This window comes from Neofelis nebulosa, chromosome 10 (assembly GCF_028018385.1).
Source record: "Neofelis nebulosa isolate mNeoNeb1 chromosome 10, mNeoNeb1.pri, whole genome shotgun sequence".
In the NCBI taxonomy this organism is placed as follows: Eukaryota; Metazoa; Chordata; class Mammalia; order Carnivora; family Felidae; genus Neofelis; species Neofelis nebulosa.
The window spans coordinates 39,834,004-39,856,491 of NC_080791.1; the positions used below are offsets into that span (position 1 = coordinate 39,834,004).

At 36.6% G+C, this 22,488-nt stretch overlaps 1 protein-coding gene across 10 annotated transcripts in view; it reads right to left on the reverse strand.

Moving 5' to 3' along the window:
- Positions 1–22,488, reverse strand: part of CEP295 (centrosomal protein 295) — a 56,223-nt gene that overhangs the window by 28,977 nt on the left and 4,758 nt on the right. For 6 of the 10 annotated variants that reach the window (XR_009249628.1, XM_058687457.1, XM_058687459.1 and 3 more), the window contains exons 3-9: positions 21,258–21,458; positions 14,580–14,704; positions 13,611–13,704; positions 11,101–11,196; positions 5,443–5,583; positions 2,715–2,898; positions 2,326–2,493 (exon numbers count right to left, since the gene is read on the reverse strand). Coding sequence is in view for 8 of the 10 variants with exons in the window: in XM_058687457.1 (XP_058543440.1) it covers positions 2,326–2,493; positions 2,715–2,898; positions 5,443–5,583; positions 11,101–11,196; positions 13,611–13,704; positions 14,580–14,704; positions 21,258–21,458 (1,009 nt within the window). In the remaining 2 variants the exon portion in view is untranslated. Of the gene's footprint in view, positions 1–2,325; positions 2,494–2,700; positions 2,899–5,442; positions 5,584–11,100; positions 11,197–13,610; positions 13,705–14,579; positions 14,705–18,492; positions 18,588–21,257; positions 21,459–22,488 lie in introns of those variants that run through there. The other 4 variants (XM_058687461.1, XM_058687462.1, XM_058687463.1 and 1 more) reach the window with 4 other exon arrangements.

A 22,488-nucleotide genomic window follows, 5' to 3' on the forward strand; every position in this document is an offset into this window, starting at 1 on the left:
CAGGAAGATGTTTTTCTGTTTGCTAAACGATGACAGAATGCATACCGTTTAATTAACTTGTGGACGATTAGCATTCAAAATATGTTCTATAAGGTTTTATACTCTATTCTAGAGACGAGACCCAAATATGGGATGCTCGGCGCAGAGCCGACGACATGAGGCTCGATCCCATGACCCTGTGATTATGACCTAAGCCAAAATCAAGAGGCGGACATTCAACCACCTGAGCCAAAAAGCTGCCCAGGCCCTATACTTCCTAGTAGGCTACAGAGGAAAACAGAACTAGCTAGAACCTTAAAAGACAATCAGGTGCTCCCAAATTATCCCCGGTACGATCGGGAAAATTTCGCTCAACTACCTTCATAAAGAGATCCCTTCAGTCAAAAACAAGATTCTTATTTCCCCAAACATCCTTCCATATGGGTTAACAGGACAACACCAAAACTCAGTATAGTAAAAACAACTCTCTAAGGGGACAGAACTATGTTGCAAATACATAGTTCTCTGGCTTAATCAAGGAATAAAATTAAAGCAATCTACTGAAGTCAAAAACTGGCAACTATGGTTTTGTCTGACATAGTTTTAAAAAAATGTTATAATATGGGACGCCTGGGTGGCTCAGTCGGTTGAGCATCTGACTTCGGCTCAGGTCATGATCTCATGGTCTGTGAGTTCGAGCCCCGCATCGGGCTCCGTGCTGACAGCTCGGAGCCTGGAGCCTGGAGCCTGGAGCCTGCTGTGGATTCTGTGTCTCCCTCTCTTTCTCTGCCTCTCCCCCGCTCGCTCTGTCTCTCTCTCTCTCTCTCTCTCCCTCAAAAATAAATAAAAACATTAAAAAAATGTTCTAATTTTAACTTACAAACAATAAAGTACACAAAACCCAAGTGTACAGCTGAAAACATTTTACATATATCTACGTAATACAATCCAGATCATGATGTAGAACATTACCAACACCTATAAGGCTCCTTCATACTCCTTCCCAGTCAAGACACCCCTAAAGATAACCACTGTTCTAACCTTGAAACCAGATTAGTTCTGTTTACTTTAACTTCGTATAAATATAGAATTATACTTAGGTATTCTTTTCTGTCTGGCTGCTTTTACTCACCATTAGTTTGTGATTCACTCGTATTCAAGAAATTAAATCTGTGGCCAATATTTAAAAATAAGGATTTTTAAACCAATGAGATTCCTAGATGCTTTCGAAAAATCAAGAGAGTTGGCAACATCAAGCGAGCAATTCCAAATGGGAACTGCAGGAGCTGAAAAGTAAGTGTTCCTTTGGATACGGCAAGAATTACAATTCTGACAAACTAGAGATCTGAATAGTACTCCCAATTAAAAAACTGAAAGAGCTGGATGAAACAGTAAAAATATCTTCCTCAAGGCACGGCTGGCTGATCTGGTAAGAAAATCAAAGATTCTGCAGTGGCCAGAAATGAAGTGTAAGCAGGAATTCTGGAAGGCAAGTGAGCCCTGAACCCATCTTCTCATGTTTATGAGACACCACAGTCACCGTACTGTTCAGAGGGCAGTGTGGGCACAGGGGACAGGGATAGAGCCTACAACTTAGTAAGAGTCTCACCCAGCAATCTAACAGGGGACCCACATAAAGTTGGAACGCCGAAGGGCTACCTAACCAGTGTGGGATAAAGATGATAAGAAAGCTTGAGTGGTTTTGAACAAAGGTATGGAGGGAAAAAAGAGATCAAAATAAAGAGAACTTGGTCTCTAAAGAGATGTGAAGTAAGGGGGGCAGTGTTACACGTAAGTCGCACCGGGCTGGCTTAGATAACCACAGACTGTGGGACCATTCACTAACGTTGAGGAAGACAACGTTTCAGTAGACAAGGGAGGATAGATTTATCATCAGACAGGGAGTTTTAAGTAACTGTGAGACAGCCAAGTGACAAAGTTAAGAATGGTGGAGACAGAGGGGAAGTTTAGAAGAGAGGCTGAAATTTGTGCTGCTCATCATGATACATGAACTATTTACTAGTTTTTTCCTATTAACAGAGTAGAAACTCTGTGGTGACTTGATGAAAGTCTAAAAATAATGCTGAGTTTTCAAATGAACTTAGAGTTGGGTATCTAACTTAAATAATCTAATAACCTATGTACATGTGAACAAAATGACTTTCCTCCCACATACATGAAAAGGATCGTTAATGATGGAAATCTAAAAACATGGTTTCCTTCTTCCGTCACTCCCATCAGTATTAGTTATTTGTTTGCACTAAAATTAGACCAGACTTTCCTACTGGCAAATTACTAGCATTTTTTCCTATGAAATATTGTAATATTCAGCCCAGGAGTGTTTACCGTCTGCTTCACTAGAACATATTATTTCGGCTTCTGTCACTGGAATGTTTTCAGTTTCTGCTAAATTTTCTTGTTCCATTGAGAGGTCCAGTTCTTCATCTTGGATCGGATCAGTCACAGTAGGCAAAGGTTCTGGTTCAAGGCGCAAAATCAGGTTTCCTTTTACCTCTCAATAAAGAAATAGAGAGATAATGTTTCCATTCTGAAATGACCAAGAAAAACTTGAGCATATAATTTAAAGGCCATCATGGTTTCCAAGTCTAACCCCTGAGAGCTTCTTTCAACCTGAGAAGTCATTTCAAAATAACGACTGCTTCAACAATACAAATGTATTTTCCCACCCAAACACTTCTAAAAGCATTGTTGAAAGCGTACTGAAAGGGTCTTACTCCTGTCTGCGTCATACAGGTCTTCAAAGGCGAATTCCAGCTCCCTCTGCCGGTCTTCTTTCATCTCACTGCGCTTGTACGCAAGTTCAACTAGCTGCGGGGGCATCTGTGCCACAGTCTGTCTCCTGCGTGCCAGGTCGTCTTGCTGCAGCTGTCTGAGTTCTTTCATTACTTTCTCCTGAGTCTTCGAGAACGGAGAGACTTAATCAACAACAGTGGAGGCACAGACCTTAGACAGGACCGTTCACAGGAAGGGCCAAGTGGAGAAGTCACGAGGAACAGGGACTGGGGTTCCCTCCCCACCCCCCTCCTGTGTTCTACCACAAAAAGTCATTAGTTCTTCACTCCAAAAAAGTTTACTGGAAGCCAGATACCATGCTCGATGCTAGAACACAACCTCACTCCTAGACTAGAGGAGTCTCATAGAACAGTCTCAGAGAAGCACCAAGACCCAGAGTGACTGGCTTAACAGATATTTCGTGTTACTTCACACTCCTGTGAATCCCCATGATGAAACAGGATCTATCTATAGGTCTTTGAGCCTAAGAAGGTAGGCTAATATGAAAGTTTAAGCAGGATGTTTCAGTGAGGTTATCTAACTGAATTTTAGTGGTGTAAGATAGTAAGGGAGGATAAGGGAAGACCTCTCATCCCTTGAGTTGAGGATTAAGGCAGATAAAAGTGGGTGGAGGAGTACACATAAGAAATAATTACTGCAGCACGGAGGTATAGAGAGGAAGGCATGGGGCATTTGGAGAAAATACACTGCTATAGGTAATGGACAGACAGGGTACCGAGGGCAAGGATGGTTAAGGGAAAAAGATAATATTGGAGAGGTATGCAGGGGCCAAATACTATTTACAACAGACACTAGCAGGAAATGAGATCCCAGGACACAATGGGGTCTGCAGCAAAAAGGTTCACACAGGGAAAAGGAAATCCTCTACCAGTGGTTTTGATGATTGCAGGTTTTGATGACCATTCTCATGTAAGAGACACTGAGCCTACAAAAAGGCAGAGAGAGAGCCGTGTAACAGTGTTCGCCAAGTGGTGATAGACACAACGCTACTTATTCTTTTAATTTTTTTTAATGTTGATTTATTTTTGAGACAGAGAGACAGAAAGCAAGCAAAGGAAGGGCAGAGAGAGAGGGAGACACAGAATCCAAAGCATGATTCAGGCTCTGAGCTCTCAGCACAGAGCCCGATGTGGGGCTCGAATTCACAAATCGCGAGATCATGACCTGAGCTCAAGTCGGACACCTAACCAACTGAGCCACCCAGAGGCCCCACAACACTACTCGTTCTTATTCTTATGTCAAGTTTTATGACTCATTTTTTTTATATTAAGATTCAAACAATCCCATTAAATTTAACTTCAAAGTTCTTTGAATATACTATTTCTAGCTCAGCGTGAGTCCGGCATATTATTCTACTCGAATCATTTATATTAACATCTTCCATCACCACTGACATTTGCTGTGAGCTTATGAAATTCCAGGCACAAGTCTAAGGGCTTATTAAACTCATGTAATCTTCAAAACAGACAATGAAACAATTCAGAGATGTTAGGTAATTTGCCTGAGGGCAACCAGCCAAGCAGTGAAGAGAAGAAATTCCAGGCAGACTGTGGAGTCTACCTTCTTAACCACTAAACATTACTGATTTGTGGAACAATGTGTTCAGTTTGATTGTCTTTCACATTTTTTTTTCTATCAGTTTAAGTCTTAGGATGAGAACTATTGGTAATTCAGGTAATCAGTTATTTCAGTCATAATTTACTCTCAGCTTATAAAAACCTAAAAATTTAACTGAGAAGGTTGTGTATGAATCAGTTAAAATTATACCAATGAATTTTAAGGCTTTTATTTCTTTTTAATGTTTATTTACTTATTTTGAGAGGGAGAGAGAGTGTGCACAAGCAAGTTGGGGAGGGGCAGAGGGGGAGAGAGAGAATCCCTAGCAGGTTCCGCGCTGTCAGCGCAGGGCTGAACACGGGACTCAATCTCACAAACTGTGAGATCATGATCTGAACCAACATCAAGAGTCCAACGCTTAACTGAGCCACCCAGTGGTCCCACTTTAAGGCTTTTAATTCCCACAGAAGCACTTAAAAACTCATTCTTCACATGAGTGTTTAAAACATCCAAATGCATTAGTCAAATACATAAAATAAAATCATTTGACTTCTAAAATGAATTGTTTTCTGCTATGTTCCAAGGATAAGGATAAGGATAAACACTGAACGATAATAAGCATGACAGAACTAAAGCTAAACTCATAAAGCCAGGCTTCATTATACATATTTTAGAGCTCTGTGACACTTTTTCAAAGCTCCCTGATAGGAAGAACCATGACTCTACTTCTGAATCAATACTCTGCAAAGTCAGCAAGTGCTTTGCTCAGTAAATATTTAGTAAACAGAATCCCAAAATTCGCAGAGCACAAATGCAATTCATTAAATGAGAAAAGTGATTAATTTCTCTTCAGGCCATTTTTGGCTGATTAAAATATTAAACTTTTAACAAATTCATCATTGCAAAAACTGTTAGAACAGCAATATACTACTGTCAGTGAGAACTGCTTCATCCAACCTGAATGTGAAATGGGAAATTTGCAAAGACAGGAGTCAAAGAGTGTACTTTCACATCCTTCACACCTCTGACCTCTGAGCCCGTCCACTAATCAGTTCTACAGCCTATTGGTATGTCTACAGCCAGGATTCTTACCTGAGCCAAGTGGATCTTTTTCATTGCTTGGAAACCCCGCACATGCGCCTTTTCACACTGTTCCATTCTCTCTTGTGCTGCTTGTTTTTGTCGTTCTTCCAGTCTTTTCACTTCTTCTTCAGCAGCCACATGAGGATCTGGCTAGCAGTCAATCGGTACATTTCAGAAAATTTAAAAATTGTGAAACAAAGTGATAACTAAATAATAAATTTAAAATCATGCTTCCCTACTTATATAAAATAGAGTTGTATTTTTAAATGCCCACAATTATCAACTGTATGTATAAATGAAAAGTATCAAATTGTTAGTGAAAGTTGAACAAATTCATTCACTTTAAGCCAGATTACACTATACTCCTCCAAACACATTCCTCCATTGTTGTTCTGTTCCGAAACTCCATTAAAATAACAGCGTTGTCAGCACTCACAAAGCTAGTCGTGAAGAACCCACACGCATCAAAGGTCATTTAGGGAAGCACTGAGATCTGTCTTTGGTTTTCAGTCAACAGCTGCGGCTTCACTTCAACCTCAGGGAGGCCAAGTCACCCAAACAGCTACTTTAAGATAATTTCTGACTTCCTAAAACTTGTGCATAATCACAGATTATGTGATTGTACAGTCAGCTATTATCTCACCAAGCTAACAGTGGTAGCAAACAGGAGGGGAAAGGGTATATAACCTGGATTTACTGTTGAACCTGAATGTTCGCTTTCAAGTACAGGTTTAAGCATTACAAATGTGTCTTTAAGTAAACATCTTAAAAAGCATAGTAAATGCATCCTTCATATGCTGAAATTCTAAGGTGAACTAAGAACGATGACTATGAAAGCTGTTTTAGTTGACTCTAAACTAAAACTGTGCAGGTATAAAACTGTGCAGGTCCACTTATTCATGGGTTTTTTTCCAATAATTATATTCGAAAAATTTTTGGAGATTTGCAACAATCTGAAAAAACTCACAGATGAACCAGGTAGCCTAGAAATATCAAAAATATTAAGAAAAGTTAGGTATGTCATGAATGTGTAAAATATATGTAAGGTACTAGTCTATTTTATCATTTACTACCATAACTGATATAAAAAGTTAAAATTTATCAAAACTCATACACACAAGCACTTATACACCAGATGTGGAGGCACTCACAGTCGAGAAATGTAAACAGACATAAAGATTTAATGTTTAAGTCATAACTGCATAAAATTAACTGTAGCACGTACTGAACTATCATCATTATTTATTTTTTATCTGTATTTTTTAGAGGCAGGGGAGAGGGGCAGAGGAAGAGAGAGAAAGAGAGAATCTTAAGCCCCAATGCGAGGCTCAATCTCATGACCGCGGGATCATGACCTGAGCAGAAACCAAGAGCAAGACGTGCAACAGACTGAGCTACCCAGGCATCCTGTATTAATTTTTTAGCCACTTCTGGTTGCTATTGCAGTGAGCACAAATGTTGTGTCTGCTTAAAACACTGTGACACCAATCATTTCTACATGAGCAATTTACCTCTCCAGTTAACTGCATATGGTAAAAAGTGGTAAAAAGTGATGTCTTGTGGTTCTTGTGTATTTTTCATCATGTTTATTAGGGCAGTGTCATAAACCTTGCGTAACATCATGGGACCCATACAAAGTACCACTAGTGATGCTGGAAGTACTCCCAAAAAGCAAGGAAAAGTCATGATATTACAAGAAAAAGTTGCACTGCTTCATATGTCCTGCGGATTGCGGGCTGCAGCTGTGCTCGCCTGCCATTTCAGGATAAATGAATCCAGAGTAAGAACTGTGGTTAAAGAAGAAAAGGAAATTTATATAGCTATAGTTGCAGCTACAACAGCAAGCATGAAAACCTTGCACTATTTGCAAAATAACTTTTTATCTCATACTGAAAATGAAGCTTTTATGTGGACGCATAATGGCTAGAAGAAAGGCAAACATATAAACTCGAATACAATTCAAGAAAAATTATATCCCTTTTGAGCCAATCAATATTTGTGCAAATCTACACAGAACACCAGGTAGAACAAAGGTTAGATTAAATCAATACTATACTTTCCAAAAAATTTATTTAGGGAATTAAAATGCATAAAATTAAATAAAGTAATCTTTAAGAACACCATTTCATTCCATTTAGGCCATGACTTAAAAAAATTTTTTTTTTATGTTTTATTTTATATTTGGGGGAGAGAGAGAGAGAGAGCACGTACACGAACAGTGGAGGGGCAAAGACACGGAGACAGAATCTGAAGCAGGCTCCAGGCTCTGAGCTGTCAGCACAGAGCCCAATGCTGAGCTCGAACTCACAAGCAATGAGATCATGACCTGAGCCAAAGTCAGACTCTCAACCGACTGAGCCATCCAAGCACACCAGGCCATGACATTTTTAAGAAGTGTTGTTTGGGAATTCACCACACCATTTGAAGGTGAATTAATAGCAGAATGTCAATTTTGCTAAACCAAAACTTTAAGGGAAGGAACAATTTCAAAAATACACAACATTCACGATATTCAGTCCAAACACAATGAGGTACATAAAAGATATGAAGAAAATAAAGGGTTAGAGTGCCCAAACTTCAAAACAAGATTTTACAAGCATGCTTTAGGAAGACAATCCCTTATAGACTTGTGTTACTGACACAAAATTTAGACAAAAACCTTGTTGAAATAATTGTTAAATTTTTAGCAGCTGAACTCAAAAGGTACATGAAATTTGCAAAAACTGTGAATCCCACACAAATTTTCTTTTTAGAAAACATGTTTCTAAAAAACTCTTCCATCAATTAAAATCTGCAGTGCACACAACGTGATATTATTAAATATACTACTTCTGCATCTTGTACGTCAGACATTTGGACAGATCTTTTTAAGTAGGACAGCAGGCTAACTGATGAATTCAGCTGTTTCTGCTTTTCTTGTCTACAGACATTTCTGGGTCTCACAGCAAACAATACAGTGTATTTGATTGGAAAAATACTTCTAGGGACAAAAAATCCATTTTTAACAAGTTGCTACGCAACTGTCATGGACAAAGGAACAAACACAAGGAAGGCCATGAGTAATTTAGAAAACGCAAACATGTTTTTCTTTATTGTGTGCATAGAAAGTAAATGTAGCTAAACATAATTCAGAGAATAACTGGCTCTAAGTGGGGATACAGGAGACTACCTCATCATTCTTAAGCCAAAGACAAATGTTATGACATAAAAGATTTTAGAACAACTTTATCAGGCTATTCAAATGAAACATCTTATACTTGTACATGCTAGAAAGGCTGACTGAACATATGAAAGTTGTTTATTTGCAGAAAGCTGCTAAAGAAACAAGATGCAGGGGTGCCTGGGTGGCTCAGTCAGTTAAGCGTCCAACTTTAGCTCAGGGCATGATCTCACAGTTTGTGAGTTTGAGCCTCATGTAGGGCTCTGTGCTAACAGCTCAGAGCCTGGAACCTGTTTCTGATTCTGTGTCTCTGTGTCTCCCCCTCTCTCTGCCCCTCTCCAGCTCATGCTCTGTTTCTCTCAAAACTAAAAAACATTAAAAAAAAAAAAAAAAAAAAAAAAAGGAACAAGGGGCGCCTGGGTGGCTCAGTCGGTTAAGCATCCAACTTCGGCTCAGGTCATGATCTCACAGTCTGTGAGCTTGAGCCCCACATTGGGCTCTGTGCTGACAGCTCAGAGCCTGGAGCCTGCTTCAGATTCTGTCTCCTCTCTCTGCCCCTCCACTACTCACGCTCTATCTCTCTCAAAAATAAACAAACATTAAAAAAAAAAAATTAAAAAAAAAAAAAAGGAACAAGATGCAGATGAAAATTCAGAGGTAATTTTGTTATCCTGAAAACCAAATATGCTGCTCCACTGTCACATTTTAAACCCAAGGTTTAAAGGCAGATTTTTTTTTTTCCTAAGTAATGGTATAAAGTAGCAAATAAAACAAATATCAGAATGCTTTCGTTTATGGGACTGTTTTTATAAAACTACAAGTACTGATCCAATCTTCAACCCAGAAATTAAAGAGGAGAGAGGTCTTTTATTTACTATCAAAGAGGAAAGTTTAATAACTTACTGTAACTCCATCAGCGGTACCCTATACTACAGCTAGGTAAAAAAAAATGTTTTTCTTCATCAACATCTACTTAATACTGCAAAATGTGGTATAGTAACCACAAAAGCAAGTTAGCCACAGACTGAAGTTACTGTCCCTATGTTATAATACTATTAAAGCTATAATAACAATATTATTTTAAACAAATCAAGATTTATTTTTTTTCTTAGAAGTTAATTCTATGATGAGAATATTCATCTATCTCAGGTTTGAACTGAATATTGATTTTAACATCTGCCAATAAGTAGTTAACCAAAATGTGTATTTGCTGCACTCTAAACTTCAAAAGAAAGCTATACTGGGAAAGTTTGTTTTCTTAGTAGACAAATATATCCAACATGAAAAGAAATTAAAATCCAGTTATAAAGAAATAGCAATTATAATAACAAGGATTACCATTTATCACTCTTGAGACTGGCAATAATTTCTAAACAATAATAATCCATACAAGGGAATAGATAAGGGTATGATAAGATGCCCATTTTCATATGTTGCTGATACTTTTTAAAAGGCAATTTAATGATCCATATCAAGTATCTGTATCAAATGTTATAATTTGGACCCAATAATTTCTCTTCCATGAGTCTATTCTAAATATACCTCAGAATTATACACAAAAATTTACAAGATTATTATGTTTGCATTATTTACAGAAGCAAAAAGAAATGAACAAAAGAACAATGGTTAAATAAACTCTATGATGCCTATAAAAATTATGTTTTGAAAAGTATGTGTATATGGGAATGCAAACTGGTGCAGCTGCTCTGGAAAACAGTGGGGGTCCCGTTCCTCAAAAAATTAAAAATAGATCTACCCTATGACCCAGCAATAGCACTGCTAGGAATTTACCCAAGGGATACAGGAGTGCTGATGCAGAGGGGCACTTGTACCCCAATGTTTATAGCAGCACTTTCAACAATAGCCAAATTATGGAAAGAGCCTAAATGTTCATCAACTGATGAATGGATAAAGAAGTTGTGGTTTATATATACAATGGAATACTACTTGGCAATGAGAAAGAATATGGCCTTTTGTAGCAAAGTGGATGGAACTGGAGAGTGTTACGCTAAGTGAAATAAGTCAGGCAGAGAAAGACAGATAACCATACGTTTTCACTCATATGTGGATCCTGAGAAACTTAACAGAAGACGAGGGGAGAGGGGAAGGGGGAAGAAAAAAGTTACAGAGAGGGAAGAAGGCAAACCATAAGAGACTCTTAAATACTGAGAACAAACTGAGGGTTGATAGGGGGTGGGAGGGAGGGGAAAGTGGGTGATGGGCATTGAGGAGGGCACCTGTTGGGATGAGCACTGGGTGTTGTATGGAAACCAATTTGACAATAAATTACATATAAAAAAAATTAAAAAAAGAAAAGTATGTGTATATACTTATATACAAAGGCTACAATGAATTCATTAATGTATGATCACATTACTCTTTGGTGATGACATTGGTAGTTGTTTTCCTATAGTTTATGCTTATGTGTATAGTGCCAAATTACACATATAACTCACTTCAGTGAACAGAAATAAAGTGAGGATCATGAACAACAATAAGCCAATCACCTGGTTTGTGTCCATCTCTCTATTCACAAAAGTCTGGAGGTGATGATAGGTAGAACTACTGGTTTTCACATGAGAAGTTTTCTTTAATTCAATGTTCTGAAAAAGGAACGTAGACAATGGATTATTAGGTTAACAGTATTTTCAATTAAAGCTGAACCCAATAAAAAAAGGTAATTTTGTATCTAACCAGTTATTCTTATTCATTTTTCTTACATGAGAATCATTCACTGTATTTCTATTAATGGGGAATATAGGTTGAGAAACTAGAGTGTACTTAGGCAAGAATACTAAATTGGTGATGCTGTGTAGTTTACTGCATCACATCAGAAGGTACATAATGGCAAGCTGCTCTCTTATTACGGATTCTAAGTTTGAGCACTTGGTTATGGTGGTGCACGCCCAGTGATGAGAAAGCTGTCCTTTTTCAAACAGAAGTAAGACAGTGAATAAACGTAGATGGATGATAGACACCTGTCTGGTGCCAAAGTATCACCTCCCAGATTACTTGATAACTGAACAGAGCAAAATGTACCTTTTTAATAGAGATGTCTTGTATTCACCACCATAACCAAGTGAGACAAACAGAATATAAGAAACTAGTCTCCTCAAAAAGTCTGAAATACAAAAATTGAGTAGGGTTGAGTGAGAGAATGTTCTAGATTGAGAGAGACTAAGACAAAACACGCAGAAGCAATGGGTGAAGCCCGACTGGAATCCTATTTAAAAAAGAAAGAAGTTGTTTCTACAAACCAAGAGCACACTGTATACACTATAAGCTAACTTGACAATAGATTTTATACATATATAAATATAAATATAAACATAAATACAAACATAAAAACGAAGTTGTAAAGTAAAACAATTTAGGGACAACTGGAGAATCTTAATTATGGACTATATACTAAATGGTATAAAAAATCAATATTAATTTCCTCAGTGTGATACTGTCATTGCGTAAGAGAATGTCCTTATTCTTTTTTTTTTTTTTTTTTTTTAACATTTTAAATTTTTTTTTTTTCCAACGTTTTTTATTTATTTTTGGGACAGAGAGAGACAGAGCATGAACGGGGGAGGGTCAGAGAGAGAGGGAGACACAGAATCGGAAACAGGCTCCAGGCTCCGAGCCATCAGCCCAGAGCCTGACGCGGGGCTCAAACTCACGGACCGCGAGATCGTGACCTGGCTGAAGTCGGAGGCTTAACCGACTGCGCCACCCAGGCGCCCCGAGAATGTCCTTATTCTTATAAGAAGCATAAAATATGCTACAATTTACATTCAAATGTATGCATTTATACACACAACTCTTTGAAATCTATCCACACATATAGGTGTAAACAGCTATTCATTGTACTGTACTTGCCTTTTAACTTCTCTGTATTTTGAAAATTTTCATAATAAAAAGTTGGGGGGAAAAGTACAACTACACATTTGCATACAATCCCTATTTGCCAAATCACTTACACAGATAATGCTTTGTTTGCTTTCTGTAAGTATTTGACCCTGACTTGTTAGAACATCAGTAATTACACTAAAAGTAATCAAAAGGCATCATGGATAAAATACTGCTTGTGTTTTAGTGAGGTACTGAGGGAGACGAGGTACTGAGGGAGACGGTACTTGAGGGAGTGAGCGAAATCTGAAATGCTCCCATTTGAATCTTTTGGATCAAATGTCACATGGCAGATGGCTCCACATAAAAGCAGGAAGGCTGACAAAATCAAAGCCTTAAGAGGCCAACATCTGGTACCTCTGCTGATCTTACCTACATAAGATATACTTGTATATGCAATGAAATTAGATAGGCCTGTATGTAATGGTTTTTTAATTTCTACTTTTTAGATAAAAATAACTATGTAGTTGTGATAATCATCCAAACAGCCATTTCAATAACTACAACAAACTATTGTAAAACAAAAGAACCAATACCTTTTAAAATTAATTTCTACTTTGTCTTTTCTAAAATAAGTTCCAAATCACAAAAGCACACATATTACTCCCACAGAGAAATAGACATCTCTCATCCACTTTATGTAATCTCGTGTAAATTTATTAATTTATCTAAACCAAACTTCTTTACCTCTAAGAGGCTAACCATTTACAATGTCCAAATCTTGAATGTAAAAAGTTGACAGGGTAAATAATCCAGTTTTTTCCCCCCAACAAATAAAGGGCATTTTTTAAAAAGACCAAACCATTTATAGTTTTTTAAAAATCAAAAACATAGCTTTTGAAACAACTAAAAAAAAATACAGACAACTGCTGAAAATTGAATACAGACTGGGTTTATTAGATATCACGAATATTAGTACTGTGCTTAAAAAAAAAATCCTTATACCTCAGAGATATATACTAAAGAAGGGGTAAAAAAGTATCTAGGATTATTTTTAAATACTCTAGATGTGTGTTACCTGCAAATTTAAAAATTAACAAATGATATTTTGACCTGCATTGAATTCTAATAATAAAGAATTATTATAAGTCAGTTCTTCTCAACACTCAAAGTAATTCACCTCAAAAAGAGTTGGAGGTGGTGGTGGCAGACTTGTAATTTTGGCAGATCTCTCTTTTTCCACAAGTAATGCTTCCTTTCGAGCTGTTATATGCCTTGAAAAAAACAAGAGATGTCCTAAATTAATCTCCCAGGTAATATTATAGCACAACCTTTAAGGTCTAAAATATAAAAGGCAGAGGATCTCAAGAAATCCTCCAGTTGGATCCCACAGGCTCAATATGTCGTTTAATAAAAAGTCTCTACACAACGGACGTGTAAGAACATGTTTACAAGTAAAAAGAGGTGTAGCTAAAGACATAAAGCCCTATGCTGAAACTGACCCAACAAACTAATGCTTCTTAATTTACAATGATTTAGAGTAAAAAAACTAGAAATGTTGATAAAGGTGGGCCACTGTATAAAATGAGCACTGTTGACTAGTAAGAGGCTCTATCACTTTTAAAACATGCAAAAATACACATTAAATGATTTGTCAATAGTCTGAGTCTCTTTCCATGCTCTTAACTGCACTGATTTTTCTTTTTTTATATCGGAGGCAGACAGATTTGGGGGGACATTCATTCTGAACTAGCCATACATTTTTCCAGAAACTAAGGAATTGCTAAAGTCATACTAGAAGAGAAAGCTTATTTGTTAATTTGTTCACCTAGGCAAACCAAACGCCCACCGCATTATTTTTATTTCATTTTATTTTTAAGTAGACTTCACACCCAGCATGGAGCCCAACATGGGGCTTGAACTCACAACCCTGAGATCAAGACCTGAGCTAAGATCACAAGCTGGACGCTTAACCGACTCAGCCACTCAGGAGCCCCCCAAGACATTATTTTTAAACCAAGTTTAACAAATCAATTGATATACCACATAACTTATATTTAATATCTGTTTAAATAGTATCCGATGTATTCTCTACTTCTAGCCCTATCGGTTTCAGTGGAAAATATGGTAAAAATCATTATTATTTTACCAGGTTTTTTGTTTCATTAGTTCTTCTTTTTGATTTTTCTGTAATTTCAGAGCCTCTTTATGTCTCATTTCTGCTTTTCTTTTTCTTTCTGCTGCCCGCCGTGCCAGAGCATTCAAATCAGGTTCCTAAAAATATATATTACTTAAAATGTTATGTTAAACAAGATTAACATGCCAAACAAATAATATGGGTGGTTCTCCAGCCACGGCAAAAATCACAAAGGTATTCAAATGACTGAGGTTTAGGAAACACTGCACTTAAAGCACAAAGTTAACGGTGGCATAAATAAAACTACAAAAATCAGATGTCACAATCCTAAGGCTATTACTAAAAACAGACTAATCTCAGGGATCAAGGACCACATATCATTGTCACATACTTCAAGGATGTTTATTTTCTTCACTAATTGTTTGATATCAAAGACCTTCCTTCTTTGGAACCAGGTTGGTTATTTTGTGTAACTGTATCTGGGACCACAATCTAGTATTTTCCAACCATAAATCACAATAAACAACACATGGCTTGGGAATAGTCTTAAATACTACGTTCTACTTTGTCTTTCTGAAAGTCATCAAAGAACTGTTACTGTTTGTGAATGAAATCCAAGTGTATACATATTCCACTATACATGTTCTAGAGGTATGAAGAATCATAAATGGGAAATCTGCATTCAGCCAAATGAAATCTGTCCAAAATGCTTGCAACAAACAACTTCTGATTCAGAAGGTTATTTTATTTACCCAGATAAATAAGTACTGGAAGAGAATACTTCCAATTTAAACATCATATGTTAAAGACAGATTTTACTTTCCTAATAAGTGATTCTTATTAGGAAATGCATCTAGCAGGATTATTAAATTATACTAATATATAAAAAATTGAGGCAGATCTGCTGGGGCAGCCCCACCATGGAGCACCCCAGGAACCCCAGCCTGCTCCAGTTCAGTCTTCGTGCCAGGGCGGCCCTGCAGTACAGCGCATCAGGCCTCTGGGCTATGACCACACCAGCTCCAGCTGGCCAGCAATAGCTGCTGGGCACACTCAGTCTACTCTGGGGACATTTCTACATAAGGCCACTCCCTCAAGACCAGGAGAGGGAATTGTTCCACCTAATTCCCAGAAACAAACACAAAAAGTCAGACAAAAGAAGGAGATGGAGAAATATGTTCTAAATAAAAGGAACAAGGCAAAACCACAGAAAGAAAAAAAAACAACTAAACAAAATGGAGACAGGCAATATAGCTGGTAAAGGGTTCAAAGTAATGGTGAGGAGGAAGCTCACCAAATTTAAGAGTAGATGAATTCAGTGAGAACTTAAAAAAGAGATAGAAAATATAAAAAAGAACCAACCACAGGGCACCTGGGTGTCTCAGTTGGTGAAGATGATTTCGGTTCAGGTCATGATCTCACAGTTTGGGAGTTTAAGCCCTGTGCATGGCTCCTTGCTGACAGCGCAGAGCCTGATTAGGATTCTGTCTCTCCCTCTCTCTGCCCTTCTCCTGCACTCATGCTCTCTCTCTAAAAATAAATAAATAAACTTAAAAAGAAAAAGAAAAATACACTAGAGGGAATCAACAGCAAATTAAAGGATGCAGAAGAATTAATCAGTTAGCTGGAAAAAACGGTAGCGGAAAGCACCCATAAAAATGAATAATAGTAACAATAATGAGGATAGGTTAAGGGACCCAAGATACCTTCAAGCATAATAGCATTCACATTACAGGGGTCCCAGAGGAGAATAAAGGGGAACAGAAAAACACATTTGAACAAACAATAGCTGAAAACTTTCCTAACCTAGGGAGGTAAACAGACTTCCAGGTCCAGGAAGCACACAGAGGACCTAACAACATGAAACCAAGGAGGCTCACACCAAGATACACAATTAAAACATCAACAATTAAATCATCACCTTGAAACCAGCCTTACAAGAAATGTTAGAGAGATTTCTTTAACTGGAAAAGAAAAAGCCATAACTAGAAGCAAGAAAACTATGAAAGGAAAAAATTCCACTGGTTGATCACTTATAAAGCTAGTATGAAGGTTACGGGGTAAACGTAATAAAATCAATTATATCTACAATAATTAGTTAAGGGACACATGAAATAAAACAATGTAAACTATTATACCACACATAAAATGTAAAAGGGGGAGTACAAATTTAGTGTTTTTAGAATGTCTGAACTTAAGCAACCATCAACTTAATATAGACTGCTATATATACAGAATACTATATATGAACCTCATAACCAAAACCCAAAAACCTATAATAGACACACAAAATAGAAACAAATCCAAGCATAACACTAAAGAAAGTCATCAAAACACAAAGAGAGCAAGAGAGGAAGAAAGGAACACAGGAAAAACTACAAAAAACAACCAGAAAATAACAAAACGGCAATAAGTACATACCTGTCAATGATTATTTTAAACGTAAATGAACTAAATGTTCCAATCAAAAAGACATGGGGTGCTGGGGTGCCTGGCTCAGTCAGTTGAGCATCTGACTTTGGCTCAGGTCATGACCTCAAAACTTACGGGTTGGAGCCCCTCTGTGATGACAGCTCAGAGCCTGGAGCCTGCTTCAGATTGTCTCCCTTTCTCTCTGCCCCTCCCCCGCTCACGTTGTCTCAAAATAAATAAACATAATAAAAAAAAAGACATGGGGTGAATGGAGAAAAACTATGACCCATTTACATGCTGCCTACAAGAGACCCACTTCAGATCTAAAGACACATACAGACTGAAAGTTAAGGCTGGAAGAAGATATTCTATACAAATGGAAGAAAAAAGGGGAAAAAAGCCAGGTAACAATACTTTTATCAGACAAACAGACTTTAAAACAAAGACTATACCAAGAAACAAAGAAAGGCATTACATAATGAAAAGAGGCTATAACAACTGTAAATATATATGCACCCAACATAGGAACATCTAAATATATAAAGTAAATATTAACAGCCACTTACATACACAGATCATCCAGACAGATGGACTTAAAATATAGAGAGAAAACATTCTATCTAAAAAAACAAAAAACAAAAAACAACAATGCAGAATACACATTCTTTTCAAGTTCATATGGAACATCCACCAGGATAGATCACATGTTAGGCCACAAAACATGTCTCATTAAATTTAAGAAGTGAAATCATATCAAGCACCTTTCTGACCACAACAGTATGGAACTAGAAATCAATTACAAGAAAAAAACTGGGGGTAAGGAAAAAAAAAAAAAAAAAAACAACCACACTAAAGATAAACAACAGATGGGTCAATGAAAAAGTCAAAGAGGAAATAAAAAAATAGAGAAAAATGAAAATGGAAACACAAATTCTCTGAGATGCAGCAAAAGCAGTTCTAAGACGGAAGTTAAAAGCAATACAGGCCTCTCTCAAGAAACAAGAAAAATATCAAATAAATAACCAATCTTATACCTAAAGGAACTAAAAAACAAGAAGCAGCAAAGCCAAATATTAGTAAAAATAAGGACATAGAGATCAGAGTGGAAATAAATGAAATAGAGATTTAAAAAAAAGATCAATGAAACTAAGCTGGTTCTTTGAAAAGATAAATAGAATTGAGAAACATTTAGCCAGACTCATCAAGAAAAAAGAAAGAGCATTTAAGTAAATAAAATCTGAAAGACAACTTACACCACAGAAAAACAAAGAATTAGAAAAGACTACTATGAAAAATTATACACCAACAAAATGGACAACTTAGAAAAAATTGGATAAATTCCCAGAAACAATCTTCCAAGACTGAATCAGGAAGAAAGAGAAAACATGAGCAGACTGATTACTAACATTAAAGTTGAATTAATAATAAAAAAAACTCCCCCAAAATAGAAGTCCAGCACTAGATGGCTTCTGGTGAATTTCTACCGAACATTTAAAAAAGAATTAATACTTACCATTCTCAAACTATTCCATAAAATAGAAGAGGGAGGAATGCTTCCAAATGCATTCTATAAGGCCAGCATAACCCTGTACCACAACCAGATAGAAGCTACAGGAAAAGAAAAATCATAGGCCAAAATCCCTCATCAACATAGATGCAAAAATCCTCAACAAAATATTAGCAAATTGAATTCAACAATACATTAAAAGAACTATTTACCATGATCAAATAGGACTTATACCAGGAATGAAGGATGTTCAAAAAGTACAACTCAATTACTATAATACAGCACATTAACAAAATGAAGAATAAAGACCATATGATCAATTTCAACAGAGGTAGGAAAAGCATTTGACAAAATTCAACATCTATTCATGACAAAAACTCTCAACAAAATGGGTTCACAGGGAACATATCTCAACATAACAAAAGGCGATTTATGAGAAACCCACAACTAACATCATATTCCATGGTGAAAAGTTGAAAGCTCTTCCTCTAAGATCAGAAACAAGGATGGCTACTCTATTATTCAACACAGTACTGGAATTCCTAGCCACAGAAATCACACAAGAGATAAAAGGCATCCAAACCGGAAAGGAACAGGTAAACTGTCAGTATTTGCAGATGACATGATTTTACATATAGAAAACCCTAAAGACTCCACCAAGAAACTATTAAAATAAATGAATTCAGTAAAGCTGCAGGATACAAATTAATGTACACAATTCTGTTGCATTTCTATACCTTAATAACAAAGTAGGATGAAAAGAAATTAGGAAAACAATCCCATTTACAATTATATCACAAAGAATAAAATACCCAGGAATAAATGTAACCAAGGCGTGAAGAGAATTATACTCTGAAAATTATAAAACACCAATGAAAGAAACTGAAGATGACACAAATAAATGGAAAGGTATACAATGTTCAAGAACTGGAAAAATTAATATTATTAAAATGTCCAAACTACCCAAAGCAATCTACAGAGTCAATGCAATCCCTATCAAAATACCAACAATATTTTCCACAGAACTAGAACAAATAATTCTAAAATTTGTACAGAATCACAAAGAATCCAAATAGCCAAAGCAATCTTAAGAAAGAAGAAGAAACCTGGAGGCATCACACTTGCTGATTTCAAACTGTATTACAAAACTATAGTAATCAAAACAGTATGGTAGTGACACAAACAATGGAACAGAATACAGAACACAGAAATAAATCCATGTTTATATGGTCAATTAATCTGTGACAAAGTAAACAAGAATATACAATGGAGAAAAGACAGTCTCTTCAATAGTGTTGGAAATTGGACTGCCACATGCAAAAGATTAAAACGGGACCACTTTCTTGCACCAGATACAAAAATTAACCCCAAATGGATTAAAGACCTAAATGTAAGACCTGAAACCATTAAATTCCTAAAAGAAAACATAAGTAGTAATCTCTTGGAAATCCGCCTCAGCGTTATTTTGCTGGATATGTTTCCTTAGGCAAGGAAAACAAACACAAAAATAAGCAACTGGACTACATCAAACTAAAAAGCTTTTTCACAGTGAAGGAAACCATCAAAAAACGAAAAGGTAATCTACTGAATGGGAGAAGATACCGATAAACGATATATCAGATAAGGCATTAATCTCAACTATATAAGGTAGTCATACAACCCAAAACAACAAAAATCAAATAATCCAATTTAAAAATATGCAGAGGACTTACACAGTTTTCCAAAGGAGACACATGGCTGGCCAACAGACACACGAAAAGATGCTCCACATCACTAATTAAAGAAATGCAAATCAAAAGCACAATGAGGTATCACCTCACACCTGTCAGAATGGCGCGTGTCAAAAAGAAACAACAAGTGATGGTGAGGATATAAGAGAAAAGAGAATCCTTGCGCACTGTTGGTGGAAACGTAAATTGGTGCAGTCACTGTGGAAACAGTATGGAGGTTCTTCAAAAAATTAAAAATAAAAAGTACCAGTAATTCTACTGCTGGGTATTTACCCAAAGAAAATGAAAACACCAATTTGAAAAGATATATGTACCCCTATGTTTACTGCAGATTTATTATAATACCCAAGATATAGAAGTAGCCTAAGTGTCTACTGACAGATAAGTGGATAAAGAAACTATAGTGTATGTATATACACAATGGAGTATCAGTCATAAAAAAAAAAAAAAAATGAGATCTTGCTATTTCCAACAGCATGGAAAGCCTACGGGTAATGCGCTAAGTAAAATAATTCAGACAGAGAAAGACAAATACCTTATGATTTCACTTGTATGTGAAATCTAAAAAAACAAAACAAATGAACAAACAAAAAAATAAGAAACCGACTAATCAATATAGAGAACAAACTGGTGGTTGCCAGAGGTGAGTGGGTGGGGGATGGGTGAAATAGGTGAAGGGGATTAAGAGGTACAAACTTGTCACTATAGAATAAGTCAGAGGAATGAAAAAATACATCATAGAGAATATAATCAACACTATCGCGATAACTCTATACAGCGACAGACGGTAACTACCCTTATCAGGGTGAGCACCGCATAAGGTAATTGTTGAACCACAATGTTGTACACCTGAAACTAATAAAATATTGTATGTCAACCACTTTAAATAAAGAAAAAAAAAAGACAGTAGAAAACATAAGTTTAGGATGCCCCAAATAAATTCTACACGTGCAAACATTTATACCAGACAACACTGAATAACTGTAACTTACTTCTAACCACTGCCACTACCAGACAGGCAGTCAGTAAGTGTTCACTTACATTTTCTTTGGCTTGTTGGTGTCCCTCTCCCATATTTCTTAAACTTGCCAAATACAGTTTTTCCAAGTTCTTTATTTTCTGCGTTTGTGATTCTTTCCATTCTGTCCTTAGTTCCTCTGCCAAACGGGCTAACTGCTGATTTCTCCTGTGTTTTATATCTTCTCTTATCTGAAAGGCGATATCCCTTTCTTGTTCTCGAACCTAAAGAATGCATATTTAACAGATTATATGAAAAGAGGCTTACTTCAAGTTTTCTGAAAAGCTGCTTGGAAATAGGAACTTAAATGAATTCTCCTCAGGTATATCAATTTTCCTGAATATCCATATATTAGGTAAGTAAGGCCTATGGAAAGCAGAAAATCCAAGTGATGTAAGAAGTTAAACCCTCAAGACTACTTCTAAAGTTCTAACTCATTAGCTACTATCTTCTCCTCTCCAATCTAAGCACTAACAGGATTACCATGGTCATTTTAATAACCTATAAGAGGTTAAAAAGGTAAGGATGATCAACAAAATTTCTAGCCCAGGTGAATACAGATAGAGCTGGATGAGAAGTCCATGTTTGTGGTACATCATCCCCAATTCTAGACAGAATGGCACCTACAACACGCTTCACAAGGACTTAAATATCTTACTCTAAGAAGACCTCTAGAAAAGAAAAATCTACAACTTCTTAATCAGTCTGTTACAGCAGCTAATAATCTTTCCAGTAAGTCTTCAAAGCCATTCTAATCTTCCTACTCGAATCGTCATCAATAACACATAATTTAAAAAATGTTTAAAGAACGATTTTCAAATAATTATCAAGTAATAATCCCTAACCTCAAACTCTTCTTCATCTGTTTACTATTTCAGCCTATTTTCGAATTTTCCAAAACTAGTTAATACACAAGAACCAGGGCTCTTGTACAGCCAGAAAAGGGCTTTATTTTTTAAAATGTTTTTAATGTTTATTCATTTTTGAGAGAGAGATGGAGACAGAGCACAAGCAGGGGAGGGGCAGAGAAAAAGGGAGACACAGAATCCGAAGCAGGCTCCAGGCTCTGACCTGTCAACAGAGTCCAACACGGGGCTCAAACCCACAAACTGTGAGATCATGACCCGAGCCAAAATCAGATGCTCAACTGACTGAGCCACCCAGGCGCCCCAGAAAAGGGCTTTAAATGCAACATTTAGAACTCTCTACTATAAACCCACTAATAATTTGGGGAAGACAAAGAATTTGAAACAT